Here is a 25,430-nt window from a genome sequence, read left to right as displayed (position 1 = left end):
TTCCCTCTCCCAAAAGTCTGTAAGTCCTGAAGATTCAGAAAAGAAACGCACTAATTATCAAGCTTATCGAAGCTACTTAAATCGAGAAGGTCCCAAAGCTCTGGGCTCCAAAGAAATACCCAAGGTAAGAGTACTGAGAGGACATGCCATTCTGAACAGGCCTCTGCCTTGTGGGTCCATGTCTGTGTTCACTGTGCTTATAGTGGCAGAGAATTAATAACTTAAAATTGACAACAGAAAAGCCTCAGTCACTGTCTTTATGAATTAAGGATGTTTATTCACATAATGGATCCCTACTTGATACTTAGAAAAATTTTTCTTACTGCCAAAGGATGGAGAGGGGCCATGATAACGCCAATAAGGGTACCTGATCTCTGGGCTCGGTGGCTCAGCCTGTAATCCTGTGCTTTGGGAGGCTGAGGTGAGTGGATTGCCTGAGCCCACGGGTTCAAGACCCACCTGGGCAACTTGGCGAGACCTCATCTCTACAATAAATCAAAAAGAAATTAGCCGGGCGTGGTAGTGCACGCCTGTAATTCCAGCTACTTGGAAGGCTGAGGTGGAAGGATCGCTGGAGCCCAGCAGGTCGAGGCTGCAGTGGCCGGGAGCGGCCACTGCATTCCAGTCTGGGTGACAGAGTGAGACTCCAACTCAAAACAAAAAAAGAATACAAAAAAAGCACAAGGGTACCTGATCTCAAACCAGACAAAGTGAGGTCCCAAGGGAGGCCCAAACTTTACCTGTACAATGACCACTTGTATACCTAATTCTGAATTGTACCCCACATCTTAAAAAAGTATAATTAAAATTTAAAAAAAAGAAAAATTTTTCTTTAAATAACAAGCAGCCTTAGAAGATCTGGGCTTTGAGAATACTCCATCGGCAAGACTAATGCTCTTTGTCTGCATGGTGCTTATAGCCTAAGGAGGGAGATGCTGAGTAAGTCTTATTTAATTATAATTGTGGTATAATGAGGGAAAAATCTAAGATGACCTTAGAGAGGATAATAGAGGAAGCTGGCCCTGGGTGGGATGTGTAGAATAAATTACATTTAAATGGAGACTTGCAGAATGAAAGAGATTCACCAGATGTGAAGGGGTGAATCACCAGGTGTGATGGATAGTGACCCGGGCAGAGTGGCCAGAATGTGTGATGTCCCTGAGGGGGAAGTATCTTGCGTGGTATGTTTGAAGAACTAAAGAAAGCCGTGTAGTTAGGCCTGGTGACCACGGGGTAAGAGTAGTTGAAGAGGATGTGAGGGCCACATCTTGCAGAGCCTATTGTTTTGACCTTCTGCCTAAGAGAAGAAGTTTTCAGTGTGGGTAACATGACTGGATTTGCATTTCTGAAAGAGTGCTCTGGCTCCTGAGACTGGAGTGCAGTGAAAGGATAGAGCCACAGAGCTCATGCATGAGAGATGGGAAACAGTGGAAGTGTTGAAAGTGAAGTGGTTCTCATAGGAAGAGGTAAAATAGGACTTGGTCACTGGAAGTGGGAAGTGGGAAGTGAGAAAAAAATGGCATGGGCAACTGGGTGGATGCTGATGCCATTGGCAGCAGAGCCGGCTTGGAGAGATGAGGAGGAGTCTGTTGCTGGCCGTACTGTGCTCTAGGTGTGTGTCCACCTGGGGATGCTGGATAAGTAGGTGTGTGGGACTGGAGCTCAGAATGGAAGTCAAGACTGGATGTGGAACTTGGGCATTAGTGGCATGTGGATAGTATTTGAAGGGATTAATAGCATCTGGTAAACTAGTGCACATGAGAAGAGAAGAGCACCTTGGCCCTCTCCTCTTCATGAAGTAGAGGAGGCTGAAAACTGAAAGGAGATAAGAAGCAGCAGCCTCACATGTGGGAGAGAAGTCTGATAGAGTGTATCACAGAAGCAAAGGGAAGGGAGAATATTTGTAGAGTGATTGAGTGTCTGTCATGTTGTTAAGATTCCAAGTAAAGGGAGATTGGAGAAGCATAAGTAGATAAAAACTTTGAGAAGTTTGGTTGTGAAAGGAGTAAGTGAGAAAAGATGTCTAGGTAGAAATGGAAAGTGGGATTTAAGGGTTTTTTTTTTTTAATGGTAGGATATTTTTTATGGCAGAATTTTTTTTTTAAGTAGGGGTCTTATTCTGTTGCCCAGGCTGGAGTGCAGCAGCACAATCATGGCTCACTGCAACCTTGATCTCCTGGGCTCAGGCGATCCTTCTGCCTTAGCCACCTGAGTAGCTGGGACTACAGGCAACATGCCACCATGCCTGGTTAATTTATAGATTTTTTTGTAGAGACAAGATCTCACTATGTTGTCCAGGCCAGTGTCAAACTCCTGGACTCAAGCAGTTCTCCTGCCTCGGCCTCACAAAGTGCTGGGATAAATGGTGTGAGCCATTGCATCTGACTTTATGGTAGGAGATATTTAAAGCATGGTTTTTGCTGATGGGATAGATTCTACCACACAGGGAGAGATTGAAGATACACCAGAAAGAGAAGGATGATCAAATGTAGTGTGAAATTGCTGAGAAAGTGGGAGGGAAGGGGACAAATATACAATGTATATATAAATTTTTCTGTTTGCATGGTTTACATAATGACAGATGGAGATAAGTAGATTCCCTAGTGGAGGGAGAGGATGGTATAGCTGGTACTGGATTGGGGAGGACTGAGACTTGAGGGATTCATGGACTAGATAGGAGGCTAGAGGAGCAAGTGTAGGAGAGAATAAACAAGCACTGCTTGAGAAAACTTCAGCCAAGGGGATATCCTTAGGGCAGGGGTCCCCAACCCCCAGACCATGGCAGTCTGTGGCCTGTTAGGAACAGTGCCACATGGCAGGAGGTGAACGGTGGATGAGTGAGCAAAGCTTCATCTGTATTTAAAGCTGCTCCCCATTGCTTGCATTACTACCTGAGCTCTGCCTTCTTTCAGGTCAGCAGCGGCATTCGATTCTCATAGGAGTGCGAATTCTATTGTGAATTGCACATATGAGGCATTTAGGTTGTGCATGCCTTGTGAGAATCTAATGCCTGATGATTTGAGCTGGAGCTGGCGGTGATGCTAGCATTGGGGAGCAGCTGCAAATACAGATTAATGTTAGCAGTGAGGTTTGACTGCACAGAGACCATAATATATCAGTTGCTTGCAGACTCATATCAAAATCCTATCTGCGAGTGGCAAGTAAGTTGATCTACTTCACTTGTACAACTGCATCTGTGGGCAGTCTTTAAGTCAGAATCCAACACTTACTTTAGTCCGCTTGTGACCCACCCATTATTTTATTTACCACTTCTGTCTGTGCCTCTTTTTTTTATGGTGAGTTTTATAATTATTTCATTGTATATTCCAATGTAATAATAGAAATAAAGTGCATAATAACATTTCTGTACTTGAACCATCCCCCCTGCCATCCGTGTTTTCCACGAAACCGGTCCCTGATGCCAAAAAGGTTAAGGACTGCTGCCTTACAGGACAGACCGGTTTCAGTGAAGGAAAGACTGTGGAGGGAATGTTGGAGAGGAGGTTGAGATTATTGGGTCATTGGAGTAAGAACTATAGGGTTCTAGAATGGAAAGTTTGGTAGGCAGGCTAGAAGTGCTGAGACTGGATAAATAAGAAGATATTCAGAGCCACAGCAGGTGATAATTTGGTAGGTAGTAGGCATTTGGAGTGTGGGATATAGGACTTACCTGTGTAGTTTTCCAGGATTATGTTGAATTTGCTGCAAATAACTTAAGTACTGGTAGTAGTACAGTAGATTGTTTCAATTCAAGAACCACAGGGCTTGAAGGGACCTTGATATGTTAATAGTCAAACTTTTTCTTTCCAAGCAAATTCATAGTTATTGCTTTCTGTCATCCAAGAGGAATTTTTCACTTGGATGGTGAAGAATTGAACTTGTATACGGCTGGTCTTTGAATTTTATTTAGTGTCTTCTTTTCATTCCTGTACTAAATCTGTGCTAATCTCAATTCTCTATTCAGAGAGTAATGAATAATTTAGAATGTCATATGTAACTTTTATTTTTATTTTGTTTGGTTGTATAATTTTCTTGAACCATTTCAAAAATAAAAATGTCCATAATTATGCTAGCAGGTTGTTAACTTTGCTGTCACAGAGTAATCAGCAGGAGTTCAATACTCATTGAGCTTTTCAGAATCAAAACTTTCCCTTTTTAACAATAGCAAGAGTTTCTGCATGTGGTTTTCGTTTGGGTTGTTTGCCTAAATTATGTCAGTTAGCTAGAGTTGAAATATAAAAAGAGCATGATAAAAAATAGTATGAATGAGTAATTTTAATGAGGTTTGCCAACAGTATTGGATGTATGTTTTTCATTGCTTGTTTTATGTGTTTTTTAAATGTTGGCTACATAAACATTTCTCGGGATTTAATATCAGATTCTGCTTATTTGCTGTAAATTTCCAGCAACTTTTCATGCTGAGGTTATTTATGATGTCAAATGAGAAAAATCAGCTTCCTGCAGTTTTAATGCCAAATGTGTCTTTGGAAAGCTACCATGTAATTTCCTCTCTGTTTGAACATTTTGGTTTTTAGGGAGCTGAAAATTGCTTGGAAGGCCTTACATTTGTAATCACAGGAGTGCTGGAGTCTATTGAACGGGATGAGGCCAAATCTCTAATTGAACGTTATGGGGGTAAAGTAACAGGAAATGTCAGCAAAAAAACAAACTACCTTGTCATGGGCCGTGATAGCGGGCAGTCCAAGAGTGATAAGGTGGGTACTGCTGTGTTCTCAGCACAGTGACACAGCCTGCTGGCCACAGCATTCTCTTGATATGATCATTTGAAGCGTTGCCCTTTACTTAGAGCTAAGTGAAGAAAAAAATGGAAAAGCAATTTCTTCTCTAAATTATTTCTTCTCCACGGAAGTTTGTTGGTTTTGACCTCACGATTTTGGTTTTCCAATTGAAGGCACAGTTCCTGTTTACTTGACTTTTCTAGTGTGTTATAGTTTAAATCTTTTTTTTGAAATAGAAGCAAATGCAGTTTTCCTTTTCTTCTAGTCCTACATATTCCTATATATGCTGCTATGTTCTCCATTTCAGTTTTTTTATTGGATGCTCTTAGGGGAAGAATCAGGGTCTGTCAGGTAGAATTGTGTTTTAAGTAATAGAATACCAGGCTAACTGTGTTTTAACAAACAGCTGCTTATTTTCCTCACCTAATGAGAATTCCAGAGGTGGGTAGTTGCTGGGGGTGAGTCATCAGCTCAGTGAGATCGTTCCTTTACCTCTGTCACCCTTATTGTGTTAACTTTTGTCCTTATATATGTTGCCTTCCTGTGACAAGATAGCAGTAGCTCCAGGAAGTCAGGTCTGCATTCAAAGTAGGAAAAGAGGAGGAGGGGCAAGATGTCATAATAGCTGTGACTGACCTGGCAAGTTTCTCCTGAGATACCTCTGGTAGAATTCCACTGGTCTCATTGGCCAGGGCTGTCACATGGCCGTTCAGAGCTGTAAGGGCGGACTTTTCTGATTGCCTTAGACCAGTCATAATCCATCACTTAGAGACGAACTCATTGGAGTTCTGGTAGGGCAGAAGGTGGTGGAAATGTCTTCCACATGAGTCAGACATGGGAGGGGGTGTGAAGAGCTAGACTCAGGTCCTGGTGGCTCTGCCCCTTCTAGGGGAGGAGAGGCAAAGTAGTCCACAGAGTAGAGGGGTGACTTCGGGCACCAGCCCACTCCTCTTGGAGGGTGTATCTGTTATGTTCTTTCTTTTTAATGGTACTTTTCCAATGAATGTGGTGTTTTTTGGTTTATTTGAATTCCAGTGTTACCTAATTTACAAAAGTGATTTTTCACTTAATAATAGGCCCTAGAATCTTTTTTACAGAATGGTTAGGGTGCAGTTTTAATGATTTTCATTTTTAATCAACAGGCAGCAGCCTTGGGAACAAAAATTATTGATGAAGATGGCCTATTAAATCTGATTCGAACTATGCCAGGCAAGAAGTCCAAGTATGAAATAGCAGTTGAAGCCGAGGTCTGTATAAAATGAACTTCATTTAATGGTCAGCTTAAATGTTGATGCATAGCAACTTCTTTATTTTATAGAGACATATCTTGGGTGGATATAGGCCTGTTGGTTGAAAGGTTAACCTTTGTTTCTACCACAAAATACCTTATTTGCTTTTGAGCTGGAGAACTCTGCTTTAGGATGTTGACTTTGGTATATTTCTGTATCTTTCTCAAAGGGATATGAGGAGAAAGAGAGGACAGTGAATTGCATGTAACATATCTACTTATTAACCTGTCCTTATTTGCTACATTTTCATTTTGTTTGTTTTTTTTGAGTTGAGGTCTCACTCTGTTGCCTAGGCAGGAGTATAGTGTCATGATCATGGCTCACTGCAGCCTTGGCATCCTGGGCTCAGATGGTTCTTCTGTCTCAACCTCCTAAGTAGATGGGACTACAGGTGTGTACCACCACCATGCCCAGCTAAGTTTTTGATTTTTTGTAGAGATGAGGTCTTGCTATGTTGCCTTGGCTGGTCTCAAACTCCTGGGCTCAAGTGATTCTCCCATCTCAGTCTCCCAAGTGCTGGCATTACAGGTGTGAACCACTGAGCCTGACCTAAGGTTATTGTTTAAGAGTTCCTTAAAGGATATGTTAATAGGTATCAGCATGACATGTTCATTTTCTTTTTTCTTTTTTTTTTTGAGTTGGAGTCTTACTCCGTCGCCCAGACTGGAGTGTTGTGGCACACTCACGACCTGCTGGGTTCCAGCGATCCTTCCATCTCAGCCTTCCAAGTAGCTAGAACAACAGGCGAGCACTACCACACCCGGCTAATTTATTTAAATTTTATTTTATTGTAGAGACAAGGTTTGACCAAGTTGCCCAGGCTGGTCTCGAACCCACAGGCTCAGGCAAGCCACTTGCCTCGGCCTCCCAAGGTGCTGGGATTACAGGGTGAGCCACCGAGCCCTACCAACATGTTAATTTTCAGTGAGAACTATTTTAAGACTTTTTTAGTTGTGATGGAAACCCAGTCTGTATTAGCTTTAGCAAAAAGAGAAACATGTTGGCTCATACAACTAAACTATGGGCAGGATGGGTCTGTTCTAGGAGCTACTGGATCCTAGAGACTACAATACTTTGAGGACCCTTTTACTTTCTTTCTGTTTCTCCTAGTGTTAGCCTCATTTATTCCCACTATATATCAGCCTTTTCCATGTGTAGGACACAGGAGTGCCAGCATCCCAGGATTAGTGTCTCCAGCTGTGTCACTCAAATGGCAAGGTGGTTCATCCAGTTTATTCCAGTTAGAGAAATCTGGGGAATGATTTGGATTTCATAGCCATAGCATAGTTACAAAAAACAGGAAATTAATATTGATAACATATTGTTAATTAAACTACACATATTTGAACTTCTCATTTTCCTCTGTCGTCCTTTTTCTGTTCCACCATCCCACACTGCATTTAGTTGTTGCTTCATCTTAGTCTCCACCAGACTATGGCAGTTCTTCAGTCTCCGTGTCTTATGTCCTTGACACACTTTTGATGAGTACCCCCATTAGTTGTTTTGTAGAATGTCTTTTGCTTTGGGTCTGTGGTGTTTTCTCATGATTAGATTGAACTTACACATTTTTGGCAAGAACACCACAGAAGTGATATTGTGCCCTTTTTAGTACTTCATATTATATGTACATGATGTCAGTGTCTTATTGGTGATGATGACCTTGATTATTTGGTTAAGATGATATCTGCCAGGTTTCTCCACTAGTAAAGTGACTATTTTCCCTTTGTAATTGATAACTATCTTGGAGATACTTTAAGACTATGCTAATATCCTGCTTTATCTTAAGTATTCATCCACTAATTTTAGCATCCATTGGTAAAAAGGTACTAACTTTAAAAAAAGATATGAGATATTATTTACTTTCATAAAATTCATCTTTTTAAAGTGCACAAGTCAGTGGTATATTTTGGTATATTAACAAGTGTGTGCAACTGTAACACCATGTAATTCCAGAACATTTTCATCACCCCCAAAAAAGAATCTCTGTACCTGTTATCGGTCACTCAGTATACCCACGCACTGGCAGTCACTGCTCTACTTTCTGTTTCTATGGATGTGCCCATTCTGGACATTTCATATGAATGGAGTCATACAACATGTGGCCTTTTGTGTCTAGCTTCTTTCACATATATTGGTACTTCACTCCTTGTTATGAGAGAATTATGTTCCATTGTGTGAATTTACCACATTTTGTTTATCCGCTTTTGAGGTGGTGGGCATTTGGATTGTTTCCATCTTTGGGCTATTTTATATATATATATAATTATATATATATGAAATGCTGCTGTGAATATTTATACATACGTTTTTGTAGAGATATTAACTTTTAACTAGTCAGGAAACTTTGAAACAAAAAAATCTAACTCTTTACCCTTTTTTCCTAAATAAAATTGGCCAGGCTCGGTGGCTCAGCCTGTAATCCCGCGCCTTTGGGAGGCTGAGGTGAGTAGATTGCCTGAGCCCGCGGGTTCGAGACCCACCTGGGCAGCGAGACCTCATCTCTACAATAAATCAAAAAATCAGCCGGGCGTGGTAGCGCATGCCTGTAATTCTGGCTACTTAGAAGGCTGAGGCGGAAGGATCACCAGAGCCCAGCAGGTCGAGGTTGCGGTGGCCGGGAGCGGCCACTGCACTCCAGTCTGGGTGACAGAGTGAGACTCCGACTCAAAAAAAACAAAAAAAAAATTGGAATACTTGCTAATTTACAAAAGCCATATGTTTTCATTTTTAAAAATTGCATTTGGGGGCTTTTCAGTGTTTTTGTTGCTAATTTTCATAGTTTGGAAGGTGGTGATTTCTACAGACAGCCTGCCATCGTGAGTAGCTCACTTGGGTTCCTCAGATTGCTTGCTGTAGTACATTTAGCAGGATAGACATTCTGTGTGTCTCATCATGCTTCTTTTTTCCTCATTTTTCCACTCTTTCAGATGAAGAAAGAAAAGTCCAAATTAGAAAGAACGCCCCCAAAAAAGGCCCAAGGAAAAAGAACAATTAGTCCAACCAAAAAGGACTCGGAATCTAAAAAGAGTAAGCTGATTCCCAGGAGGGACAGTTCTCTAAAGCCAGCCAACAAGGAAGCAGGTGTGTTTCGGAAAGGCCTAGGCTTCCAGGAGCAGGTGGCTGAGGAGACAGGTGGTAACAGCAAGTCTAGGAATTTGCCTGATGACAGCAGTGAAAGCAAAGTGGAAGATTTGCTCTGGGTGGACAAATACAAGCCAACCTCACTCAAGACCATCATTGGGCAGCAAGGTGACCAGAGCTGTGCCAACAGACTCCTACGCTGGCTCCGAAACTGGCCCAAGAGTTCTTCCGAGGAGAAAAAACACGGTGATTGTACAGCCTCCCTCATTGTGTGTTTCTGCCAACATGTGATTGTCCAGTTATACACACGTGAGAAAGTCTGTGTCTGTTGGTTGGCTCTTTAATCCATCAACAAGCATTTACTGAGGCTCGGTCTGAGCCCAAGTGTTGTACTAGCCCTAGTGTTGTACTAGGTGAGGGTGTTGGGGACAAAACACAGGCGCTCCCAGGCAGTGGGAGACATATCTGAACCAGCCACTAAGGTGTGTTGTGCCAAGTGTGCCTGTGGGCATGAGTCCTGGGCACTGTGGGTGGAGGCGTGTGGGGGATGTGTGCTCCTTTCCTTGGAGAAAGGATGGCTCAGCTGAGACTTGGAGACCAAGTAGGAGGTGGCTAGGGGAAAGGGAGGGATGGGTGTTGGGTGGAAAAGTGCAGGTCTCAAGGCCTGGAGAATGTGAGAGCAAGACCTCTGAGCGTGATTAAGCAGCTGTGGCCTATCTCAGGGCAGGCGGCCTCAAATCCCAGCAGCACATATGGTTTGCTTTTGGCTGGCCTGATAGGCATGTGCTTCCAGTTTCTGTGTTTGTTTACTATGTATTTGTCATGGAAAATGAAAAGTCAAAATATATATTTCATGTCCTAAGTATTTTTGGAGTTGAGGTTTTGGATCACAAATGTTAGTAGTCTTTTTTTGTGACAGCATCTCGGTGTTGCCCAAGCTGGATGACAGTGGTGTGATAATAGTTCACTGCAACCTTGAATTTCTAGGCTCAAGTGATCCTCCTGCCTCAGCCTCCTGAGTAGCTGGAGTGCGCACCACATACCTGGCAGATGTTTAAATTTTTCATAGAAATGGGGTCTTTCTGTGTTGCCCAAGCTGGTCTTGAACTCCTGGCCTCAAGTTATCCTTCTGCGTCAGCCTCCCAAAGTTGAGATTATTGGCGTGAGCCACCACATCCAGGCATGAGTAGTGTTTTCTTACGTTTCAACTGCAGCCCTAGACGATAGTGTGTGAGAAATAAGAAGATAGGCCGGGTGATGGTTACTTACTTTAGTGTAATCCTAGCACTTTGGGAGGCCAGTGTGGGAGGATTGCATAAGCCCAGGAACTGTAGACCAGCCTGGGCAATATAGTGAGGTCCTGTCTCTATTAAAAACAAAATATATAGAAATAGCCTTGTGTTTGAAAAAAGAGGTAAAAAGATAAAGTGCAGTGAGCATCACAATGAGGCCCCCGAGTAATGACTGGTTAACATTGCTGATGATACTGGCTTTCTTCATTTATAACAGCTAGGTATTATAATTGTAATGATACAGGACTCAGTTTATGTTGAATCCTTTTCCCATTCTGAATCCACATAAAAATCTACCTTAAAAAGAGAGACAGGTGTTTTGACTTTCTTAAAGCTTCAGTGAACTGTAGTCCCTTTCTTTCCCATGCCTGTCTGCGTTACTGGGTCTGAAATGAGCAGAATTCGTGTGCCAGGCATTATGTAGTGAGAGGAGGAAGAGTGCTTATTATTGAGTGGTGCAAAGTAGTTGTAGATGCAGCTACAATTCATGATTTCCTTCTGTGGTCACGTAGCTACTGTGCTTGTTCACATTTGTTGAGGCATGCCAGACTCTGTTCTGTGCTCAGCACTTCCGTCCTCACAGAACTCCTACCGGCGACTTTGCTGTGTGCTCATTTCACTAAGGAGGAGAAGGCCTCACAGGGGGGTTAAGTCACTTCCAAAGTACCCCCTGCTTGCAGGAGGGGGCGCTCGGACAGATGGAATTAGTGTGGGGGCCCAGGCAGTGTGCTCCACGGCCTGAGTGTTTGCAGGAAAGAAAAGTTATATTATTATTTCAAAGTGATTTCGTTTTAGTTTTTATTTGGAATGGAGGTGAGGCAGGGAGTAGCATTTCACTAAATGCTCTGAAATTGTTGTTTATACTTGGTTGAAAATATTCTGCAAGTTTAGAACTAACCTCGGAGACGACTGTCTAGATGCATGCAGTTTACGTGCATGATTCTTGCTGTTACTGAATATTCATTAGGTGATGCAGACTAATACTCTCAAACTTCTCTTTTTCTAGCTGCAAAGTTTGGTAAATTTGCCGGCAAAGATGATGGCTCTAGTTTTAAAGCAGCGTTGCTGTCAGGCCCCCCGGGTGTTGGCAAAACTACCACAGTGTCCCTGGTGTGTCAGGTGCGTATCCTGTCGTGCATGGTTAGATACCCTTGGGGTGGTCATGGGTAGGAAGTGAATGCGTGCCTATGTGCGAGTGTGCATGTGGCATGTGTTTACTTTTCCAAAATAAAATCTTTGGAATCTGTTGTGATTCTTTTTAATATTGGTAATTATAATAATAATAGGCAATAGTTACCTGTGAGCCAGGCAATGTGCTAAGCTTTGGGTGCATTATCTTATAGATAATAGAAACATGTTATAGATCCTGAAAGATACAGATGTCTTAGATCCCCTTGTAATAATTCTGTGTACTGAATTCTGTGTATTAAATACATGTGCTGTTGTCCACCCACATGTGATAAGTGAAACAGGCTTAGACAGGAAGGTCATGGCCCAGTTTAAACCCAGGTAATCTGTCTTGGGGTTCTGCTCCTCACCATGTGTGTCCTGCCTCTCTTCCTGTCCCTGTCACTGCTGCATCTTGACAGGGAGAGGATTTGATTTGCCCAGGTGCTAGAGCAGACTAGAGCTCGTGTGTTGATGTCAGGAGGAGAAGAGATCAGATGTTGATAGCTGGATCTCCCCAGCCTCTGCCACAGAAGTTTCTTTTGGTCTCTGTTGTATGAATCAGCCCATAAGATTTAACTATAAAGGCTTATCTGTTTTCACTGTATTTATAAACTTTTTTTTAGAAAGGAAAAACAAGTCCTTACAATGTGAACATGACTTTTTTCTCCCTCTATTATTACTGCTACTACTTTTTTGAGAGTTGAATTAAAGCATTTTACAAGCAGATGAGTTCTGGGAAATGAATTAGAATAACTTGAATTTTCCTGATTTGAAAGGAAAATTGTTTGTTGGAATAGTTTGACAAAGAATGATTTAACTTTACAATTTTTTGTAAAGATAATGACTTTTTGGTATATTATAATTAATTATGTACCTGATATTGAATTCTTGGGATGATTATATTTAATCCTATTTTAGAACTTGAAGAAGTAAAACTTAGGGCCAGTCGCGGTGACTCATGCCTGAAATCCCAGCACTTTGGGAGGCTGAGGCGAGAGGATTGCCTGAGACCAGCCTGGGCAACTTGGTGAAACATTATCTCTACAATAAATCAAAAAATTAGCTGGGCATGGTGGCATGTGCCTGTAGTTTCAGCTAGTTGGAAGACTGAGACGGAAGGATTGCCTTAGCCCAGCAGTTGAGGCTGCGGCGGCCATGAGCATGCCACTGCATTCCAACCTGGGTGACAGAGTGAGACTCCAACTTAAAAAAAAAATAAAAATAAAAAGAAGTAAACCTTAAAATTGCTTCTTTAGCTAGGTTCGGTGGCTCAGCCTGTAATCTCGTGCCTTTGGGAGGCTGAGGTGAGTGAATTGCCTGAGCCCGCAGGTTCGAGACCCGCCTGGGCAGCGAGACCTCATTCTACAATAAGTCAAAAAATCAGCTGGGCATGGTAGCGTATGCCTGTAATTCCAGCTACTTGGAAGGCTGAGGCGGAAGGATCGCCGGAGCCCAGCAGGTCGAGGCTGCGGTGGCCAGGAGCGGCCACTGCACTCCAGTCTGGGCGACAGAGTGAGACTCCAACTCAAAAAAAAAAAAGAAAAAATTGCTTCTTCAGATATACTCTTCCAGACTTGTGTTTTTTTGGCTAAGGTGTTAAAAGACTAAACTTGTGTGTATATGTTTTTTTGTCTCTGTTTTATTTTTGTATTGAGTTGGAGTCTCCCTCTATCACCCAGGCTGGAGTGTGGTGGCATGCTCATGGCTGCTGCAACCCCAACCGGCTGGGCTCAGGTGATCCTTCTGCCCCGACCTTCCAAGTAGCTGGAATCACAGGCGCTTACCACCATGCCTGGCTAATTTTTTGATGTGTTGTAGAGATAAGACCTTGCCAAGTTGCCCAGGCTGATCTCAAGTCCCTGGGCTTAGGCAATCCTCTCGCCTCCACCTCCCAAAGTTCTGAGGTTACAGGTGTGAGCCACTGTGCCTGGCTTTGTGTGTGCTTGTATGTGTGTGTTGTATTTACATGATATTCTAAAATTTTCTAATATTGCAAGGCATATTATATAGTTCATCTCATGTCTGTTGTATCATACTTGTATTATTACCTGTGGTTTCTTTCATAACTTACCTTTTTGGGGGTGGCAGAGTTCATTTGTATTGTGATAGTAGTGGTTTCCAATATTTGATTAGGAATTGGGCTACAGCTACGTGGAACTGAATGCAAGTGACACTCGCAGTAAGAACAGTTTGAAGGCAATTGTTGCTGAGTCACTCAACAATACCAGCATCCAAGGCTTTTATTCAAGTATGTGACTTTTTGAACTGTTTCTTGTCATTTTCTTATAAGAAAAACATGTTCATGTTGATGTTCAGTAACCAGTATTGAACACAACTACGTGCCAAGCCCACTGCTAAATCCCGGGGCTAGTGAGAGACTCCAAAAGGTCTCTGACATAACTCTTATGGGCATTGCTTGCTCTTTTTTTAGGCCTTTGGGGTTTCTAAGAATGTGATAAAAATGTGTATGTGCACATATTTATGCATTTTGCATATGGTTTGAGAGGATTTACAGGTGAAGCCTGCGAAGAGGGAAAGAAGATAAATAACTGTACTGGTGTGATGAGTGAGGTCATAAGGACTGTAGATGAAGGAGTAATTTTGTTTGGGTTTTGGAGTAAAAGGGTGATAGTTGTTTTGAAAGGCCTCAAAGGATGAGAAAAGAGAACCATGAGGAGGTGGATGAGCTTTTCTCAGGTGAAGGTAGTAGAGAGAAGAGACTGTGAATGTGCTCACCTTGGCAGGTTATAGCCAGTGATCCCATGCAGCCAGAGGTCATGGGAAGAAGAGGCCCGAGATGAGGCCCACACAGTGCCTGCATAGAGTCCGTGGTGTGTTGCTTTGTCACCTGAACTCTTGGTGCTTCCAATGGTAGAAAATTGTTGTTCTGATGAAGTTACAGGGGACATGCTGCTCTAACCTGTGGCTGGTGGGAGTGTGACTTGGCACAACTTTGGAGAGAGTCTGGCAGGCTTTCTCCAAGTTATATTACATATACCCTTAACTCAAACATCCTAATTCCTGGAGCTTAGCTATTATTATATTTGTATAATATATGTGCAGAAAGACATAGGATGTTCATTTAGTATGACTTATAAGAGCAAAAACTTAGAAGCATCCTAATACTTCATTAATAGTGATTACTAAATTAGTCAATTGTGATACATGTGTAGAATGGAATATTAAATTGCCTTAAAAAACGAAGTGTTCTGTATCTACAGATCAAGAATAAGTCACCAAAATATATTAAATGACAAAACGAAGGTGTATATTTTTATGCACACATGTTTTTAATAATATATAGAGAGTATTTCTTAAAGGATGTGCAAGAGACTATCGTTTGCCTCTGGGAAGGGAAACTGCGTCCGCAGGGGAGGGGCTGGGAGGGGGAGTTTCTTCTCGTTGCAAACCCTTGTCACTTTTGCCATTTAATGTTTGTTATGTGATTTTCCATAAAGCAGCAGTTTTTGAGCACTTGCTGTTTTATTTTTGTCCTGTCCTATTGCTCGTGTGCCTGGGCCAGGTGGAGCAGGTTCTTCAGGAAGCATGAAACACGCGCTCGTCATGGATGAAGTAGATGGCATGGCGGGCAATGAGGACAGGGGAGGAATTCAGGTAATGAAAGTGCGGTGTTTTTGCAGTTTTACTGTTGGTTTTTAAATATTTAAAGCATTTAATGATCATGTGCTGATATCGAGGGCGATTAAGTCATGTGCTGAAGAGGTTTTGAAACCTAAAATATATTGTGGGTATTTGTTATATTTTAAATAATTATTTTTGTGTTGCATATTTGCCTTTCAGGAATTAATTGGCCTGATAAAACATACTAAAATTCCTATTATTTGTATGTGCAACGATAGAAATCATCCCAAGATTCGCGCTTTGGTTCATTATTGTTTTGATCTTCGATTTCAAAGACCTCGAGTTGAACAGATTAAGGTATAATGATTGATTTTTTTTTTTTTTACCATCACACTATTTTATTTATTTAAGGGTCAGTTTTTTTTAAGTATCTGATAAAAACTTTTTAAATATCTGATTATATGAGTGTTTTTTTTTAATCATTGAAGAATCCTCACCTTGTCAATTTCAGGGTGCTATGATGTCTATTGCATTCAAAGAGGGTTTAAAGATTCCCCCTCCTGCTATGAATGAAATAATTTTGGGAGCCAATCAGGATATCAGACAGGTAAATTAACTATGTTATGTGACAATTGATGATTATTTTGAATTAATGCCTTCAGCAATACAGGGAGGGTGAGTGGCCATATTTTTCCATCTTGACGTTGATTTATCTGTGATTCTTTTAGGTTTTACATAATCTGAGTATGTGGTGTGCACGAAGTAAGGCATTAACCTATGACCAGGCCAAGGCAGATTCTCACAGGGCCAAAAAGGACATCAAACTGGTAAAATAAATCTCCATTTTTAATTTTCTTTCCCAAACCAAGACACTCTTGTTCTGTAGCTTAGTAGAAACAGTCATAGTGTTTATAATAAGAGCTGTAGACAGCTGCCTAAAGTGTTTCTAATTCACATGAATTTCTTCTCAAAGGTGTCAATGTATATTATCAATTTTGAGAAAGGGATGAGTTTTAAATTATACTCATGCTTTAACAGTTATAAAGTGACTTTTCTACAGTTTCTTATCTTTTGGTTAATGTTTTGAATGTTCAGAATAATCTGTTTCCAATGGTTTAGTTCAGTAATCTCTCTGAAACTAGAAGTCTATATCAATGACCTGTGTTCCATTTTACCTAATCATTGTCAGAATTTATGATTATAATTAGAGCAATGATTAAGCAGTGTTTTTTAAAAATTCATACAGCTTATTTTTTAGAGTAGTTTTAGACTGATAGCAAAATTGAGTGTAAGTACAGAGAGTTCCTATCTGCCTTCTTCCCCTCCACATGCACAGCCTCTCCTGCTGTCAGCATCCTGCCCTGTTACACTCAGTGCACCTACACTGACATGTCATTGTCACCCTAAGCCCAGCGTTTACATCAGGGCTCACTCTTGGTGACATACCTTCTGTGGGTTATGCATCCCCCATTCTAGTACGATACAGATCAGTTTTGTTGCCCTGAACTCCCCTTTGCTTCGTCTATTCTTCCCTCTTTCCCTCTTTGCCTCTGGCAACCACTGATCTTTTAATTGTCTCCATATCGTGCCTTTTCCAGAATGTCATTTAGTTGGAATCATTAGTACGTAGCCTTTTCAGATTGGCTTCTTTCTTTTAGTCATATGCATTTAAGGTTCCTCCATGTCTATTCATGGCTTGGTAGCACATTTCTTTTTATTGTTGAGTAATACTCCATGACTGGATGTGCCACAGTTTGTCCATTCACCTACTGAAGAACATCTTGGTTGCTTCCAACTTTCGGCAATTATGAGTAAAGCTGCTATAAAATCTGTTTGCAGGTTTTTGGGTAGACATGGTTTTTAATTCATTTGAGTAAATACCACGGAGCATGATTGCTGGATCACATGGTAAGAGTATGTTTAGTTTTGTAAGAAGCTGCCTGTCTTCCAGAGTAGCTGTGCTGTTTTGCATTCCCACCAGTAATGAATGAGAGCTCCTGTGCTCCCCGTCCTCACCAGCATTTGATGTTATCAGTGTTTTGGATTTGGCCATTCTAATATGTGTGTCCCTCCCTCACATTTTTAGGGCCCATTTGATGTAGCCCGGAAAGTGTTTGCAGCTGGAGAGGAGACTGCTCATATGTCACTTGTGGACAAATCAGATCTCTTTTTTCATGATTATTCAATAGCACCCCTCTTTGTCCAGGAGAACTACATACATGTAAAGCCTGCGGCTGCAGGGTCAGTGTTCAGAGCTAGTGAGGGGTAGGGCTAGTACCCTCTCAGCCCCTGCAGGGGCCAGATGCTGGGGAGGGAGGGAAGGGCCTGAGAGTGGGTCATGGTGTAATCCAGGCTGGTTCTTTCCTGCAGGGGTGACATGAAAAAGCACTTGATGCTTTTAAGCCGAGCAGCGGATAGCATATGTGATGGGGACTTAGTAGACAGTCAGATCCGGAGTAAGCAAAACTGGAGTCTTCTGCCCACTCAGGTAAGCATGGGACTCTCTTTAATAAAGTGCAGACTCTTCCTTGGTTAGAGAAAAATAAATAGCTTTTAGTTCCTTATTTGAAATTTGAGATAAACAGTATGGCTCTTGTGGCAAAAAAATCTATTACAGATTCAAGTACTTTGTGGCCACTATTGTTTGTTACTTAATCTGGCATTATTTTTCAGTGTTTCAAAAATGTTTTTATGTAAATAGACACATGGAAATAGGAAGGTTAGATTTTGGATATAATTAAGATGTGAATCAAAAGTTTCGTTTGCTCTGTTTTACCTTAAGAATCCATTTTTTTGGTGGGTTATTCTTGACTCTTTCAGATGGGCACTTGAAGAAACGCAGCCAGAGCAAGCCAGCAGTCATGTCTCTGGTACATGAATTGTGATTTTCTTCTTCCTTGCTATAAAGAGGCAGCATTACCTTGAGTTCAGTCTTTAGGTTAATATCTTTAACTAAAGGCAGAGTTGGGTAAGCATTCATAATTAAGAGTGCTATTTGTTCTTTGAATTTTGTATATTTACCCAGGATTATTGGCCTGAGTAATGAGCCAAGGACTTCCAGAGGGCATGTCCTTCTCTTAATTCTTCCCACGCAGTGCTTGAAAACAAAATCAAAAATTCATTCTGGAATGATATACAGATTCCTTTCTCTTAAGCTTAAGAGTTTTTATCTTTCTTTATTTAAAAATTATACTTGGAGAATTTATCCTCAATAAATAATTTTAAACACAGGAAGACTTAATGTACAAAAATATTTCCTAAAGCATTACTTCTGATAGCAGAAAATTAGAGAAAATCTCCATGTCCAGCAACAGGAGAATGACTAACTATGGTAAATCCTCTTGATGAAATATTATACAGCCTTTAACATTATTTGTAAAGATTGTTAATATGAAAATGCTTATGAGTGAATATTACTAGAATAAAGCATGAGCAGAGTACAAAATTTATGTAGAATGTAATTCTACCTTTAAAAATGAAAATCCAGAACATAGAAGACATCTAAATATACATTTTTTACTTGTCAGTTTAATTGATTCTGTATTAGACTTTCCATGCCTTAATCTGTCTGTGTTGTTAGTCGCACAAGTTACAGGCGATTATATTCCTCTCTAGCTCATAGTTTGCCATGACGTTGGCATTCGTGAGGAAGCTGGTATGTTGAGGTCGGCGGCTTAGGAGGTGGAGTTGCAAGGTGGTCTCTGAGGGCTATAACATGTTTGGATCAAGGTGTATACTGCAGTCTGTTGCTTTTTCTGGAAGAAGTTTCCCATACCAACAGATCAGAGATGGGAAAAGGGCCCAGCTACCCTGCAAGTGGGTCCGGGACAGTGTGGCTTCGTTTTCCACAGACTCCTTGGCAACCAACAGCTGCTAAGGAAGAAGCTTTGTACCGAGTATAAACTCTGGACTGCAATTGATTTTTCTAGGCCATTTATGCCAGTGTTCTTCCTGGGGAGCTGATGAGGGGCCACATGACCCAGTTTCCCACCTTCCCGAGCTGGCTGGGGAAGCACTCGTCCACAGGAAAGCATGACCGTATTGTTCAGGACCTGGCATTGCATATGAGTCTCCGGTAGGTGGGATTACTCCATTCGGCCATTTTATTGGTGTGGCGTGTTTAGCCTTTATCCAGTGAGGATCCCATGAGTCAAAAGATTTGTGTTTGAGTTTTGGTTTGATTGCTAACAAGATAAATGATCCGGATAAGTTCCTTCTATTTTGTGGGCCTGAGTTTATCATCTGTAATCAGTATAACACTTGCTTTACCATTTAGAAGGATACTTTGGAGAATAAAATCAGATAGTAGATGTCATAATTTAATTGTTAAAGACTAAGTCTGAGATAATGCTATTACTTATTGCTTATTGTTATTTTGATTGAGTCTGTTACTAGTGCAATAACTACTCAGCTTCAGAATAACTTAAAGGGAAAAAAAATCAACTATTTAAAAAATGAACTAGTTTTGTTCTATTCTAGTAGTAAACTGATCTGGCCTTTGAGGGCAGGGGATGCAGCCACTTGGATGACTGAAAACTAGTGTGCTTGGAAAAGCTAAGGAAGCTCACAGATACTTGTATTTGATTCACTTTGTTAAAGCTTAGAAACTTGGAAAATGTGCATCTGCACAAATATTAAGTGAACTTCAGGGGTTCATTTTTAACCCTGAAGAGCTACTGGAGCAATCATTTTTTATTTTATTTTTATTTTAAAGATGTGGGGCACAATTCAGGGTTAGGTATACACATGTTCCTTATGCAGGTACCCTTTTGGATGCGGTGTGCCTCCCCCCCCGGCAGTTTCCCACTACTGCCAATCCCTTTCTTATAGTATTTTGATAATTATTCAAGGTCTGCTTATGAGTGAGAACATGTGGTACTCAGTTCTTTGTATCTGTGATAGATTACTGAGTAGGATCGACTCTAAGTCCATCCAAGTTGCTGTGAAGTACTGGAGCAACCTTAACCTCCTGGTCTCTGGAGGTGTAGTACTAATGTTTGATCCTTTTAATTGGAGCTGAACTGAGCTGGTTCCTTTTTCTGTCGATTCTGCCTCCTACTAGGCTCCCTCTTCCTCGCCTATTTCATGAGTCTTTTTGGCCACTCATATTCATTTTCTTTTGCTGCTGTAATAAATTACCACTAATATAATGACTTAAAACAACACAAATTTGTTGTCATCCTGAACTGGAAAATTTCCCTGATTATCTGGGTGGGCCCAGCGTAATTACAGGGTTCTTCACAAAAGGGAGGCAGCAGTGTCAGAGTCGGAAAGAGATGTGACGATCTACCTGCTGGCTTTGCTTATGGAGAAGGGGTGGGCGGCCCCTGAACTGGAATGTTCCTGCCAAGCTGTTGTGCTGCTCATTGCCAGGCCATGGTCCTGCTCCCTGCCTGCCGTCCTTAAAGGACCTTTGTCACTCTGCCTGGGGTGCCCCTCTTGGAAGCTTCCACTGCACTCTGTGTAGATTTTGGGCCTCAGACTTCGGGCTTTTCCATGGCTGTCCTTTTTATGTCTGTCTCCTTCCCCCATTAGACCACACGTTTCTAGGGGCAGGAGCTGAGGCTTACTCACCTAGCATATCAGGCTGCTCAGTACATATTTGTTTTTAAATGAATCACATACAGGATGTTCCTATCAGGAAGGGGTTTTAGAGTGAGTGTCATGATTTTTCAAGTAAGTTAAGACCTTCCTACTTAACTTTTTAATCTTGATCAAGTCACTGAACTTTGATAGGCCTTAGTTTCTCTTCATCTTTAAAAAATGGAAGTGCAAGCCGGGCTCAGTGGCTCAGCCTGTAATCCTGTGCCTTGGGAGGCTGAGGTGAGTGGATTGCCTGAGCCCGTGGGTTCAAGACCCGCTTGGCGAGACCTCATCTCTACAATAAATAAAAAAATTAGCTGGGCATGGTAGCGTGTGCCTGTAGTTCCAGCTACTTGGAAGGCTGAGGCAGAAGGATCGCCGGAGCCCCAGCAGGGCGAGGCTGCGGTGGCTGGAAGCGGCCACTGCACTCTAATCTGGGCGACAGAGTGAGACTCCAACTCAAAAAAAAAAAAAAAATGGAAGTGCAGTTTTATTATTAGTTTTTAACCTTTTTTTGGATCATAAATGTCTTTGAGAATCTAAAAGCTTTGATCTTTATTTCCCTACAATGCACAGATGGATTAATTGATTTTAGAGGAATTATAGAACCCTTGAAAAATAACGACTTCTCTTGAAGTAGTGGTGTGCTTGATTTTGGAAGACGTAAGCTGTAGGAAATTGATGAGATTAAACTAGAGGTTTTTTTTTTTTAACTTTTTGCCTACATAATAAAAGAGTTGTGGGGGCAAGGTTCTAGATTTCTGATTAGGAGAACTATGTGGCTTCTGTGTGGTTCAGACATTTAGTTACCTGGAAGCAGGAGCAGGACCCATAGGTATTGTTTTGTTTTGAGTTGGGGTCTCTGTTACCTAGGCTGGAGTGCAGTGACACATGAGACTCACTGCAGCCTCGACCTCCCAGGCTCAGGCAATCCTTCCACCTCAGCTCCCCAAGTAGCTGGGACTACAGGTGTGCACCACCACGCCTGGCTAATTTTTTTATTTTTTGCAGACAAGGTCTTGCTATGTTGCTTAGGATGATCTTGAACTCCTGGGCTTAAGCAGTTCTTCTGCCTCAGCCTCCCAAAGTGCTGGGATTACAGGTATGAACCACTGCCCGGCCTAATGTGTAAAGAATCATTTTTTTTCTGATTCTAATGGGAGTTCTGATAGCAACAGCTTTTGTGGGTCCCTTGTTTACAGTATGCCTACATATCATGCCTTGTTTAAACCCAGGAGGTAGTGGGTTGAAAAGATTTTGGATAGTGGCATTTGAAATATTGCTTTGTTAGTTATTTTCTGTTTTTAAGAAGTGACAACATTTGAGAGAGAGAGTCATTTTGTGATACCATTCTAGTTTCAGCAGACCAGAGACTGTGTCCCTGAGTCTTGCCTTGGCCACTTTTTGATCTTGCAGGGACAGTCTCTACAGTTTTCTTAGGTTTGGGGGAAAACTCTGCTATAGAACTGAAGATTTTGGAGTAACAGTATTAGGAAATGTGAGGGAGGCATTCATATATAATTCTGTATGTTATATTCAGAGACCAAAAGGTGCTTCCACACTCATGTAAGAGGTGGCAGCAGTTTTGGGGAAATCTTACAGCCTTTTTCTGATGCTTTGAATGTTGTGGGGCTTGGACTGAGTGATCTTGATGGCTGTGAAAAGAACATGGAGAAACACCACTGTTGCCTGGGCCTTAAGAATAGGGTGAAAGTAGATCCCACATTTGCTTCTCAGTCCCTGATCCAGGTGTGTAAACTCCCTCTGAGCACACTTATGTGAGCCATTGCCCTGTGGTATGGCGTGAGGTCTTCCCCATGCAAACTCCTTATCAAGCAGGTGCTCCCTGAACATGACTCACATTGGATGGAGCCCTGCCCGATTAGCACATCGTTGATACGCACCATGACCTGTGCCGGTGATGGTCTGCATTGACTACGGGAGTGTCCCTTGTTTCGGTTTCAGAACTTACTCCAGCAAAAGGACTGTCAACATGGATTATCTGTCACACATACGGGATGCACTGGTACAGCCCCTGACCTCACAAGGGGTGGAAGGAGTACAGAATGTTGTTGCACTTATGGACACATATTATTTGGTGAAAGAAGACTTTGACAATATCATGGAAATTAGCAACTGGGGTGGCAAACCCAGTCCCTTTTCCAAGCTGGATCCCAAGGTAAATTGTATAATCCACTGGTTACGTCACTTTGTAATTACAGTAAGTCCCCTGCATACGAACCTTCAAGTTATGAACTTTAAAGGTGTGCACCTGCATTTTTAATGCATTCTTTCTCTCCACCAGGTGTCAGTATAGCTTGTCAAATACAGTACTATATGCTGATTGTGTTCGTTGGTTACCTAGGTGAAGGCAAACTTTGTTGGACTTTAACAAATTGGACTTACAAACGTGCTCTTGGAATGGAACTTGTTTGTATGTTGGGGACTTCCTGTACCAGGTTGCCTCAGAGATGTTTTAGATGCTTGACAAAAAGGTTTACTTTTTTCCCCCTTAAAGGCTTGTTGCGTCTTATGGCCTGTGCTTTCCAAAGATACTATTTGAGTACATTTGTAAGAGCAGACTTGTGGATTTGACTTTACAATGTGTATGTTATCTTTGCTTTAAGCTCAGAAGAAAAGCAATAGGGAAATCTAAGAAGCAAATGAGGGCAGGGATGAGCCTGGGAGCTGAAAGTAAGGTGCAGTGGGAATAGATTGTAAAGATGTATGAGTAAAGATGCTTCTAGGGGATGAGGAGTGTTATAATTCTTCTGTAGTTTTCCTAATCTGTGGATTCAGTATTCCAGTTGGACAATCTGCTGCATGATAATATATCTCCCTTTTCTTTTTATAATGATTGAGAAAAGACTAAAGTGGTATAACATGAGTATATAACACTGAGCACCTCACTCTTTTACTGGATGCCGTTTTTGAAGACATCCTCTCTGTAGTTTGCCCTCTCTAGATTTTGATCTGATTTAATGGTTATCAGTAAATTCTCACAGCAGACATTCATTGTTAGAATTCATGGGCTAATTCTGGAATTAAGTTTAGAAGCTTGAGATTAAGGTTTTTCAGGTTACTTAGTATTTTGAAGTAACTACTCTTTTATGGTAAAGGTAACTTATGCGTTTTGTGGTAATTAAAGGTCAGCTTAATTACCACAAAAAGTTACCTTAATTACTTAAGGTAATACTGTACTTTATTATGATCCTGTCTTGATTTATTGATTCATTGCCTAACTTTACTTATTAGTCTGTAGGGATGTAGAAAGTGCTGACTTAGGTACAATGACCTGAAGTGACTTTTTTTTTTTGTCTAAAGTTCCCAAATACTGATTCTTAATCTTTTTTGAGTCATGGGCTCTATGAAGACTGTCATGGAAAATGCATATACTTAAACATGTATACACATAAATATTTTGCAAACAGTTTTGAGGGACTCCAAGGGTCTCTCAAAGTCTTTAGACTTACAGAATTTAAAGGCATTGTCTGGCACTTAGATTATTTTAGAAACTCTGTCTACTCCTCTCATATAGGTGAAAGCGGCCTTCACAAGAGCATACAATAAGGAAGCCCACCTAACGCCATACTCACTTCAGGTAGTAAAGACATCTCGACACAGCACAAGCCCATCACTGGACTTGGAATACAGCGAAGAGTTAAATGAAGATGACTCTCAGTCTGATGAGAAAGACCAAGATGCTCTAGAAACTGATGCCATGATCAAGGTCGTGTCTTAAGTTACAGACAGGAGAACCTCAAAATAGATTATCGTTCTTGTGTATGACTTGCATTGTGAATCATAGGACGTCTTTAGCAGATAACAGAGCAAGTTGAAAATACTTTTAAGTTTTTTTGTTCATACTTGATGGTGGAGAAGATATAGATTCATTTCTGTAAACAGTTTTAAGAGCCAAATAGCAAGAAAGTAGGCCATTAGATTATGGCTGTATGCTTTGTTAGAAAAAGTAAGATTTCTATTTATTTGGCCATTTGCATATGCTTTCTTACTTACGGACACACATTTCCACAGCATAATTTTTTAAAAAAACAACATTTTTAACAAAACCAACACAGATAACCTCCCTTCTGTTATTTGTGTTTTGCTATAGCCATTGAACTGCCTGTAGAAGTTTCTCAGAGCAAAACGTCCTTGCCTTTTGCTAGGAAAGATTAAAATCAATTATGGCATCAGCCCACTGTTTACAACTGGCTGAGGCAAAAGAATCTAGTGGGTATCCTCCTCCGCCCTTTGCTGTATGTGTGCATGCTTCCTGCCTTTCACTTCTGTCTTGTATGTGGGGGGCAGGAATAGTGGCCTTCTCAATGCAGCCCTCATGTAGACACTACGAGGCTGTCTCCCTCTTTCCTCTTCCCCTTCACAAAGTGAGTGGGTTTAGATCCCTCATCTGAAATGGAAAGAAAAAAAAAATCTTCATGTAAACATCACCCTGTTTGTAAATCATCTCTTGCTTATTTTGCCTTTCCTAAATATACCTATGTTCTAAATCCAAGAAACTGCCTTGCATGGGGAGCATTCCTTGGTTCTAGATTTTAAATTCTGATTCCGTTTTTACTGCTGGCTTTTAGAGGCAGTAACTAGCCCTGTTGTTACTTGAACATCAGCTTCTCGGGTAGCTGTGGTCCAAGAGCTGGAGGTTTGCAGTCTCTTTCTCCCCCTCCCCCTTTTTT

The 25,430-nt window shown here is 41.3% G+C and overlaps 1 protein-coding gene across 3 annotated transcripts in view; it reads left to right on the top strand.

Moving 5' to 3' along the window:
* The window catches only part of RFC1 (replication factor C subunit 1), a 78,612-nt gene that overhangs the window by 50,751 nt on the left and 2,431 nt on the right, over positions 1 to 25,430 (top strand). For all 3 annotated transcript variants that reach the window (XM_008069781.1, XM_008069780.1, XM_021718469.1), the window contains exons 10-24: positions 17 to 124; positions 4,536 to 4,715; positions 5,882 to 5,986; positions 8,956 to 9,355; positions 11,408 to 11,520; positions 13,705 to 13,819; positions 15,095 to 15,186; positions 15,373 to 15,510; positions 15,665 to 15,760; positions 15,882 to 15,980; positions 17,240 to 17,394; positions 17,524 to 17,641; positions 19,083 to 19,228; positions 22,702 to 22,915; positions 24,275 to 24,466. In XM_008069781.1, the coding sequence (XP_008067972.1) occupies positions 17 to 124; positions 4,536 to 4,715; positions 5,882 to 5,986; positions 8,956 to 9,355; positions 11,408 to 11,520; positions 13,705 to 13,819; positions 15,095 to 15,186; positions 15,373 to 15,510; positions 15,665 to 15,760; positions 15,882 to 15,980; positions 17,240 to 17,394; positions 17,524 to 17,641; positions 19,083 to 19,228; positions 22,702 to 22,915; positions 24,275 to 24,466 (2,271 nt within the window). The remainder of the gene's footprint in view (positions 1 to 16; positions 125 to 4,535; positions 4,716 to 5,881; positions 5,987 to 8,955; positions 9,356 to 11,407; positions 11,521 to 13,704; positions 13,820 to 15,094; positions 15,187 to 15,372; positions 15,511 to 15,664; positions 15,761 to 15,881; positions 15,981 to 17,239; positions 17,395 to 17,523; positions 17,642 to 19,082; positions 19,229 to 22,701; positions 22,916 to 24,274; positions 24,467 to 25,430) is intronic.

This window comes from Carlito syrichta, unplaced genomic scaffold (genome assembly GCF_000164805.1).
Source record: "Carlito syrichta isolate Samal-C Ts95f unplaced genomic scaffold, Tarsius_syrichta-2.0.1 Scaffold312207, whole genome shotgun sequence".
NCBI lineage: Eukaryota > Metazoa > Chordata > Mammalia > Primates > Tarsiidae > Carlito > Carlito syrichta.
The sequence above is the reverse complement of the archived record's forward strand: the minus strand, read 5'-3'. Positions and strand labels throughout refer to the sequence as shown.